This window comes from Sarcophilus harrisii, chromosome 3, assembly GCF_902635505.1.
Source record: "Sarcophilus harrisii chromosome 3, mSarHar1.11, whole genome shotgun sequence".
Taxonomy (NCBI): Eukaryota; Metazoa; Chordata; class Mammalia; order Dasyuromorphia; family Dasyuridae; genus Sarcophilus; species Sarcophilus harrisii.
Genome location: NC_045428.1, coordinates 491214439 through 491224884, shown reverse-complemented (window position 1 = coordinate 491224884; position 10446 = coordinate 491214439). Strand labels below are relative to the sequence as shown.

The 10446-nt window shown below is 38.3% G+C and overlaps 1 protein-coding gene across 1 annotated transcript; it reads right to left on the bottom strand.

Annotated features, from left to right (window-relative positions):
• Nucleotides 1-1133: 1133 nt before the first annotated feature.
• Nucleotides 1134-9235, bottom strand: LOC100913763 (nicotinamide N-methyltransferase-like). Its single transcript, XM_023499456.2, has 3 exons — nucleotides 9001-9235; nucleotides 4161-4368; nucleotides 1134-1771 (listed from the first exon to the last, which is right to left on the bottom strand). The coding sequence occupies exons 1-3, from the start codon at nucleotides 9155-9157 to the stop codon at nucleotides 1333-1335; spliced, it is 804 nt and encodes a 267-aa protein (XP_023355224.1). The 5' UTR covers nucleotides 9158-9235; the 3' UTR covers nucleotides 1134-1332.
• Between the last annotated feature and the right edge of the window lie 1211 nt (nucleotides 9236-10446).

The window sequence follows — 10446 nt, the reverse complement described above, 5'->3', positions numbered from 1 at the left end:
TCATGTTGACTCATTTTGGTCATAGCTTCCTTATATCAATTCTGGAATTTTTTCAAGAAATTAGTTTGCAGATGCTATTTTCTTCCAATTTTTTGAAAACCATGACATTGTTTATCTTTCTGCAGTTCTGCCTTATATCTCTTATTTTCCAAAATTTCCAAAGACTAGAATGCCTGAGAATATGGTCATTTGGGCAACATACTGAAACATCCTCCTTCTTTCAATCATCTGACAATCCATCATCCTTCAGTATTTAGCCCAAATATCAGTTTTTTCCATGAAATCTTGCTCTTTCCTTCCAGGTAGAATCAAACTCCATCATTTGATCTCATATCACTTTATATTCTTCTTACACATATATCCTTTTTAGTTATAGTTATATATGTACATGTATTATTATTCCTACTAGGTTATAAACTTTCTTGGAGAAAAGAGATTGTTTATTATTTTTTTCATATCTCCTCTAGCACCTGGAATGGTGTTTTATACTTAAATGTCCACTGAAGGAAAGAATGAATTCTTGCTTCCAAGCTTTAGCTTTTATTACTCACATCTATCCACTAAAGTGCTTTCCTTTCTCCCCACCACCACCTATTCAACCATAACCATTCTTCAAGGCTCAACTTAAGACCTATGTCCCCCACAAAGGCTCCTTTAACAATTACAATCCATTACTTGCCATCTAGGAGGGGGTGAGGGGAAGGAGCGGAAAATCCGAAACACAAGGCTATTCAAGGGTCAGTGTCGAAAAATTATCCGTGCATATGTTTTAAAAATAAAAAGGTTAAAAGAAAAAGAAAAGAAAAGAAACAATTACAATCCAAACAGATGACTCTTTCTCTTCCAGGTTTCTATAGTAGGGATGCTCAGTACTACACAATTCTGCACTCAAATTCTTCTCTCATTGTTTCATGTGTTTCATCTGATCTCCCCCTCTATGTACCCTTGCTTCACCCACTAAATTTACTGTCCTGCTGAACTTTTAGTAGGTTCTTAATTAATCCTTCTGTGATTAGTTAATTGATCTATCTGTTCCCATCCCAGGATTTACTATAAGGCCTGCAGACACTGATTATCCCTTCTAGTCACTGTTTTTGGCAGGAACAGCAAGTACCAAGGATTAGAGTGAGTCATTTGGGTGAAACAGGTGAATTGCTTTAATATAGATTAAGTGCTTACAATGTACCATCTGAAGAGTTTACTCAGTCCATCTTCCCAAAGGTTGCCCATAACTCATCTCATGCCTCCTGGGAAGAATGTAGAAAGAGGTTTTATCAAGAACCACAGAAGAGCTGAGTTTTGATGAAGTGAGAAAGAAAAGCTTGGCTAACTTTATAACCCTATAGAATTACCGAATTTCTGCCCCACAAGGTAGAAAAGCCCTTCGTTGTCTGCTCTGGTCTTGGAGTAACTTTGAGGAATGACTTCAAACTCCTGAATTGTGTAACCAGCCTTTACCACTGCATCCTCCACAGCCTCTCGAGAAAGGGAGAGACTGGAGAATCTCTGGTCACCAATCATGTAGTAGCTGCTCCTCAGGGCATCAATAAGTACCAAGAACCCTCCAGGTTTCAGCAGGCTGTGGAGGTTCCTCAGGGACTGCTGATAGGTGGGGAGGTCTTTGCAGGCAGCATCCAGGCACAATGCTGAAAGTAGGCAGTCAGCCTGGGGCAGAGATACAGGGCCTAAAGGCTGGCTTTGGGTCACATCACACTTCAGGAGTTGCTTGACCTTCTGTCTCAACCTCTCTTCCTTCTCGGTCCACTTCTCTCTGAAACAAATAAAATAACAATATGCTCCCGGGAAGAGACTTTACTTCCTTGATCACATAGGTACCATCTCTCATTATTTCAGGCTCTGTTAACTAGATCATCCAAAAATCTTGATTGTTTGGGAGTTAGCTCATTTGTGAAGGAAGGAGAAAATAATATATAAATATACCCAGGAGTCCAGAATAATAGCCAATAATCATAGCTTACATTTATATGTGCTAGGTACTGGAAAGAACTTTCAATTATTATATTTGATGAATGTAGGAGTTATTATGATACTCATTTTACAGATGAGGAAACTGAGGCAAAAAGAGGTTAAATGATTTGCCTAGAGTTATTCAGCTAATAAATCTCTTAGACTAGATTTGAACTCAGGTCTTCTTGACTCCAGGCCCAGTTTTCCATCCTTTGCCCACCCAGTTGCCTCAGTGTATAGGAATTCAGTGTATAGTGTATTAGGAATATATTTGAATGCAAAGAAAAGTGGTATCTACATTGATTATGAAAGCATTCTATAGGAAGTAGATCAAAATGGGCTGTGGGGCAGTATCTATACTAGCTTTAAAGTATTTGGAGGGAAGAGTTTGGAATGAGTGGTGACTGCACTAGCTTCATTAAAGTGTTTTATAGAAATTTGATTGGAATCAGCTGCAAGGTGGTAGCATCTGCCTTGAATTTCTCCTAGCTTACAAAATAATATGATTTCACAAAATTGAAATGCTATCTTCTATTGAAAATATTTTTAGTATAGATAGATTTAAATTTGCCTGGTTTTAAAATGCATATTAAAACTTTTAAAATTATGTACTTGTCATTGCTATAATTTAAATGAAAAGGTTTATATAAATATAATTTAAGATAAAAAAGTTTTGATATGAAATAATGGAATTTAGGACTTTTGTACAGATGCACACCAGGGAATAAATGTATCAATAAAAGCTACATCTCTGAATATTTTTCTTTCAATGAAAATATTCTCCTTTCTATTTCTCTCTCCCTTTTCTCTTTTCTTAGAATATAAACTTTCATACAGGGAGATATAAATATACAAAGAGCTTAGCATAGCGTGTGATACAAACTAAGTAAAAATAAATGCTTTGTTGCTTTGTTGATTGATTGATTTTTCTTAGTCAGCATTTCTCTTCCCTTACCCTGCTAGAAGCTTACATTGTGTTATAAACGGGAAGGGCATATATTCCTCCATACTCTTGACAGACAGAGAAGTTTCTGCCCTTTTCAGTTGTCATTTTCTATGAAGAGAATCTTTCACTGAAGGCTGACTCACCTGTGTTAGCATGAGCAACAAGGAAACTGTACACCCTGCTGCTGGGACATTCAGCATCAGGCATATGCTGGCTGTATACTCAGATGGCTAGCAATGACATCTAGTCCCAGAGGGCAAATACTAACATGGGAAAAGATGTTCTGAACCTGGATTGGAATTCTTTCAGAGAACTGACCTGGGTCCTTCTATCCTCTGTCTCCTTCTCTTTCCCACACTAAGCAGTTTTCCCCATCTCTTCTCTCATGTATATGCCATACATACCCTGAAGGAGTTTCAGTCTCCTTCTCTCTGTCATGTTCATGTCTCTCTCCAATAACCTGTCTCCCTTTTATCTTTCCCTCTTTCTACTTGTCTCTCTGTAAGACTCTCTGCATCTCTGGTTTTCTACCTTTTCTTCAATTTCTCTATATATCTATGGGTAGCTCTGGTTTTACTCTGTGTCCCTCTCTCTGTTGTTCTTATTTCTGTCTCTTTATCTTTGTCTCCATCTCTGTGTATGTCTCTATTTCTATCTCTCTCTCCCTCTGTCCCTCTTCTTCTGTCCTTCTCCCTCTCTCCCTTTTCCTCTCTCCTTCTCCCTCTCCCTATTCCTCAATCTCTTCCTCTCCTTTTCCTCCCCTCTGTCCTTCTCCCCCTCCTCTCCTTGTCCCTCTCTCTCTCTCTCCTTCCTCTCAGAGAGTGTCAATGTCAATTAGAAGTGTCTTACGAGTAAAAATATTAAAAATTCAACATGGAGATTCGTGTTTCTCTCCATTAATGTCTCCCCTTTCCCCCCTCTTTCTACTTATCTCTCTGCACCTCTGGTTTTCTACCTTGCCTTGAATTTCTCTATATCTTTATGGGTAGCTCTGGTTTCTTTCTATGTGTCTCTCTCTGTCGTTCTTGTCTCTGTCTCTGTCTCTCTCTATGTGTCCCTGTTTCTGTCTCTCCCCCTTTCTCTTCTCTTTTCTTTCTTTGTCACTCTCTATTGTTCTCTGTCTTTATCTGTCTCTGACTTTTTTCCTCCACTGCACTTTGATTCCCAAGAATAATTTTTGCTTCAGGGAGTTAAGCTTAGCCACAAATATCCCAAAGACCTGGTAACTAGGCAAAGAAAAACCTACCTGTTTCCTTCTAGCTCGCACACATATTTCACCACAGGAGACCAGTCAAATGCCCCTGGCTCCTTCTTCAGCCACCTATTGAGCTCCTCAAGGTTCTGGTCAGTGTAATCAGTGGCCACAATCTCTTTAAAGGACTCACAGGCAGAGAGCAGCTGATAGATGGTGGGGCCGGTGCCAATGTCAATCAGGAGGTCTCCTTTCACCCTACCTATCCCAGAGAAGAGGGCAAAAATGGATGATAAGGGATGAGCTGCTCTAAGGAATAAAGGTTATTCAATCCCACTTCACATAAATTTCTGAATCATAGGCCAACTTGTGACCTTCAGTGTTATAGTGATAGAGGGATATAGGCTTATCTTCCCTATGATTCATTTAAAAAAATAAAATCTGATTCAATAAAGAATAAACTATGTAAATAAAAAGAATAAATCACATAAATATTTATATAATTATATTATTGTTATTAGATTTAGTCACAGTGAAAGTCATCAGCTGTGCCTCAAGTAATCACTTGGGTCCCAATGGTGACCTTCACTGAGATGATAGCTAATTATTTTATCTAATCACTGTATATCATATAATTATGATATGAACATAAACATTTAAACAAGTCATAGACCCTTTTCATTAATATCTCATCTGATTCTTACAACCTTGCTATGAAATTCTCCTTTTATAGGAGAAAACTTATAGATCTGAAAACTTAAGGCTCAGAGAAGAGGTACCATGGTAAAGTAAAGAACATGAGAACATGTTGAATTTTGAGTCAGTGGATGTGATTTCCACTCTTGGTTTTACTATTGCCCATCTCTATGCCCTTGGGTTGACTACTCAACCTGTATGGTTCTCAGGGTCTTCATCTGTAAAAATCAGTAGCTCTGGTTTGCTCAGGATCACCTGGCTACTTGAATAGATCTGGGCAATCACATCCTGCTCAGCCTAACAAGCTTTTTTACTGGCTTTGAGAGGCTAGGTCTAAGAATTCCTTTATATATATTTCATTAAATATTTTCCAATTACATTTTTAAAATTTTAGCATTTATTTTTTAAAATTTTGAATTCTAAATTCTCTTCTTCCCTTTCCCCCTTTGAGCAGGCAAGTAATATGATATTATTTATACATGTGAAGTCATATGAACCTAATTTCCATATTAGCCATGCTGCAAAAGAACACATACACAAAAGCAAAAAAATTAAAGAGAGTTTAAAAAGTATTCTTCAGCCTGCACTCAGAGTTCATCAGTTCTACCTCTGGAGATAGCATTTTTCATCATGAGTTTTTTGGAATTGTCTTGGATTGTTGTTTTAATCACCAGAATTCCTTTATATAAATACCAGTACCAAATTTCCTGCTATGAAACTGCTTCTCCATGGTTAATAATTCAGGGACTAACATAGCAGAGAGATTCTGCTACAAACTCTATGCCACCCTTTAACTCATTTGAAACTATTATCTAAATCACTTTGGCCCTTGGCCCATTGAATGTAGATATTTCCCAACAACCCATTTCATTTTGCTTCCTATAAAGCTCTTTGATATAATTAATACCCGTACTATACACTCTGCTCTTGAGTGTGTCCACATTTCACTTTTTCTCCCCTTCACAATATGGACTACCCTTAAGCATTTAGAGTTTTGGAATAGAGACGTGTAGTACTGAGGAATAGTGACTGAAATTTTCAAATCAGACCTAATGAATGAAGCTCTTTGAATATAGTTCCCCTTCTCCACTCTTATCTTTATCCTGACTCAGTTTCCTTGACTCTCTTACCTCTGCTTTGCTCATTTTTTAAAGCCCAGTTCCCAGATCTGGACTAGCTATACTTCACTCAATCATGATGAATAAGGTATTAAAAGTCTTAAGAGTGCTTGTTTACACCACTTTAAGAAAATATGATCAAATCTCTACCCTCTCTGATTTATCCTCCACATAGCTATCTCAGTAATTTTCCTAAAGCAAAGGCATGACCTTGTCATTCTTGTACTCAAAATGTCCCCGTGCCTTCTTATTGACTCTAAGATAAAATATAACCTTCTTTATTTGGCTTTTAAAGCCTGTCACAGTTTGGTTCCAGCCTACCCCTCTAGGCTCGCTACAATCACTCTCATTCATAAACTCACCAGTCCAGTTATGTGAAGGCTTTACTTAGAACATTTCATCCCCTTTATCTCCTTTCTACATAACTTTGCACAGGCTGTGCCCTATCCCTATAATTCACTTTTTCCTCATTTCCGCCTTTCAGAATCCCTACCTTTTTTCAAAATTCAGTTGATAGACCATCTCCTATATGAATCTTTTCATTTTTTTTATTATAATAACTTTTTATTGACAGAACCCATGCCAGGGTAATTTTTTTTTTACAACATTATCCCTTGCACTCATTTCTGTTCCGATTTTTCCCTCCCACCCTCCACCCCCTCCCCTAAATGGCAAGCAGTCCTATATATGTTGAATACTACATGAATCTTTTCATGATTTTCAACGTGTTCATGTCCCACCTCAGTTATATTTATTTTGCAAGAGTTGGGTGAATCAGGTGTACAGATTTAATGAATGGAAATCTGCCCTGAGAATATAGTCATACACACACACACACACACACACACACACACACATATATATAATATAGTCATATATATATAATAATATAGTCATATATATATGGAAAGGTAGATGAGCAGCCCTGAAAGGGACTCAGCAAGCCCTCATACCAAATGTTCTAGTTCTCCTGAATATCCCTCAAACCCTCTGGCTCCAAGAAGCTGTAGGATACACAGCAACCACGTCCCAGCAGACAGCCTATACCAGGTTAAGGGTAACCAAGAGAACTCAAACCTGTTGGCAAGTCAGGGAAATGTCTGCCCCAAGTATGAGAAGACTTCCCCAGGTAGAATAGATAGATGAGAACAGTTTGTTCCAATGGTCACAAAGAAAGCTGAAGCAGGTGGACCACTTAGAGCTTGGCCAAGGACATCCTTTGCAACGCAAGCCATTGTTAGTCATCCTGACTTTGTCCTGTACTGGAAAAGAGAGGGAGGCTCACAACTTTAGGCAACTCTGCCTCACTTAAATCCAATTCAAAAATAAGTCAGGGTATCATGTGATATCATTGGTCTTCTTTAAAATAATAAAAAAAAACAACATTTACTTGCATACATTTTAAAATTTACTTATTCAGGTACATGTTCCACCCCCCTCCAATGAAATGTAAGCTCCTTGAGAGCAAGTATTATTTCCTTTCTGTTCCTAGCATCTAAATGTAAATTCTTGTTCATTCATTCATTTATTCAAAATCCCAAACTAGATGTCAATGATTATGCCCATACTCATGAGGAAGATACAAAGTCAAAGCAAAAGCTTCATCCCTTAACTTCACTAGGATAATTAGACTACTCTTGACTGTATTCTCTATTCTATGATCACAAAATTTGGACCTAAAGGTAACATTAATGATCATCAAGCCCTGAGGGCCAGTTCCCACCTGCTGCCTGTTTTTGTACAGCCAAAGATCTACAACAGTGGGCTATTCAAAAACTTGGGTCAGATTAGGTTTTTAGGCTGTAGTTTTCCACCCTTCACTAGGAAAGTGAGACCTAGAGAAAATGAATGATTTTACTCAGTCACACTTTGTTAGATAATAAGCAAAGTCAGGTCCTCTACTACAGAGCCAGCATTCTTTCCATTACCCCATGAGATATGAAAAAAGGTTAGTTTTAAGGTGACACAGTTTCTTTCTTTTATCCTACTCCCCATAAAACCAATTTTTTCCACCTTCCATCTTTAATATCAACACACTGAGGGACAGGTTTTAAGATTTGGAGGAGGAGAGAAATGCACATGCACATATCTGCTGTATAAACCTTGAATCTACTCAGAATAGAAAGGAAAAACAGAAATAACTGATATGGAATTAAGATGTATAAGAGAGAAATCAAAATGTGTCCCATGAACATCTTGTAAGTTTTCCACAGCCTATAGATTCAGAGTACATTTATCTAATGAATTCTCATAAGACCTTTTGGGATTAGGCACAAGTTTTAAAATACTCATCCCATAGGAGACCCAGAGTGGTTAGGAAGCTTTGAGTTACAGAGTAAATGAGAACTAGAGTATAGTGAGAACTAGGATTTAAGAGTTTCTCTAGTCACATTTACATTGACTAAAGGATGAGGTTTGGCAAATGGATGCTGTCAATCAATGATTTATGCAGTTTATGAAGTTCAAAGCCTCTCTGAAACACAGTTTACAAAATTCTTTATTTTTCCATGCATATCCTTTTTCCTCTGAGTGAACTCCTTTATTCCCCCTTCTCCAAGATTACACAATCTCTCTCTCTCTCTCTCTCTCTCTCTCTCTCTCTCTCTCTCTCTCTCTCTCTCTCTCCCTCTCTCATCTCTGTCTCTCTGCCCCCCCCATCTCCCCTCTTTTGTCTCTATCTCTGTCTTCCTGTGTGTCTGTGCTATGTCTTTGCTTCTGTCTCTCTCTACCTCCTCTGATTCTTCATCCTTCCCATTTCCCAATTTTATACCAGGTGATTCTGAAATTGATTATAAAATCAAAGATTTTCAGATTTGGAAGGGACCAGAAAGGCCATCTAGTGGATTCCCTACCTCTCCAAAAATCCCCTTTAAAATATTTCCAAGAAGAGGTTATCTAATCTTTGCTTCATAAATTCACTAAATCCTGAAGCAACCCATTAAATTTTTAGACAGTCCTGATTTTTAGAAAGTTTGGTGAAGTTACATCAATCAGTAATCACTCTCTTGACACTATCACTATTTACTCTGGGGATGGGGGGTGGAGAAGAGAGGGCAGGGGAAGGAAGGCTGGACATTTACCAGAAGAGAACGTCATGAAAAGTCTTCTGAGGACATGCATCAGAATCTGATTTTCTGGAGAGGGGCTGGGTCCAAAGGTGTAATACTTTTCCAGGTAAGTTTGAGGACTGAAGTGACTCAGGTAGGCATCCTTTGCAGTGAACTCGGCTTCCACCATTGTGTCTCACCCTGGCACTTTAGCTCTATTTTTCTTCTCTGGCTGGTCCAGGAATACCTCAAGGGAAGAGCTGCCCAACAGGCTCCTCTCTCCCGTCAGACCTCAGATATAGGGAGTTAGTTAAAGACTAACTGGGGAAAACATACTCATTTTTTAAAACTCTGACAATAAGTTATAAAAGTCCTGAAGTGCAGACTTGAAAGATGAGAAGGATGTAGGAGAGTAGGGGAGGGAGGGAAAGAGAGAGCAAGAGCTCTTCTTTCAAAATATCCTGGATAAAGGAATGAGGGAATTCACTCAAAGAAAGAGGGGTGTATGGGGGGGAGAAATGGAGAATTTAGTAAAATCCTTAAAAAGTGGGGATTTCTGAGAGATTTGGGCTACAATCTCCACTATAATACTTCCTCCTATTCCTATGCTATCATTCCAGCATAGAGAATATGAGAATGTAGGAAAACTGGTGTCAGAAATATGTGTAGTCGGCAACAACAAGATTATGTGATGATCAGTTGTGATGGAGGTGGCTCTTTTCCAACAGTGAGGTGATTCAGCACAATTCCAATAGACTTGTGATGGAGAGAGTCATCTATATCCAAGAAAAGGACTATGGAGACTGAATATGGATCATAAAAGAGTATTTTTACCTTTTTTGTTGTTTGCTTGCTTTTGTTTTCTTTCTCATTGTTTCCCCATTTTGATCTGGTTTTTCTCTTGCAGCCTGATAAACATGGAAATATGTAAAGAAAAATTGCACGTGTTTAACACATATTGGATTACTTGCTGTCTAGGGGTTGGGATAGGGCAAGGGAAGAAGAAACATTTGGAACACAAGGTTTTTCAGGGTTGAATGTTGAAAACTAACGTTCAAAGGAGACCTAAGATGGATAGAAATGAAAGGAGTATTTTCAAAGGTTTAGTGAGACTCCTTCCTAATTCTTGGCTTTCCATAACCTGACCCCAGACTGCCTATCCAACTATTCCTCCTGTGCAGTAACCTCCATGATAGTTCAGCATGCCCTCCCAATCAAACAATTTAAATCCTACCAACAAGGTGCAATTCAAACTCCATCTCACCATAAAATCTAAACTAATCAAAAGTATTAAATCTGGCATCAAAGGACCTGGATTCATTTTTCAGCTTTGTTACTTTTCAGGCTGCAAAATATAGAGTGGAAGGAGGGGAATGGATTGTGATGATCTAGTCTGGAGTCTCTCCAGCTCTTAACCTCCAATTTGCCAGAACCCTCTACTCTAACACCAAAGGAGCCTAAAAGGAAAGTATAATTTGT

Coding starts and splice junctions, on each gene's coding strand:
- LOC100913763 (XM_023499456.2), bottom strand. CDS start 9,157: ATGGTGGAAGCCGAGTTCACTGCAAAGGATGCCTACCTGAGTCACTTC. Junction 4,369..9,000: donor TTTCATGACGTTCTCTTCTG/GTAAATGTCCAG, acceptor TCTCTGGGATAG/GTAGGGTGAAAGGAGACCTC. Junction 1,772..4,160: donor TGCGAGCTAGAAGGAAACAG/GTAGGTTTTTCT, acceptor TATTTGTTTCAG/AGAGAAGTGGACCGAGAAGG.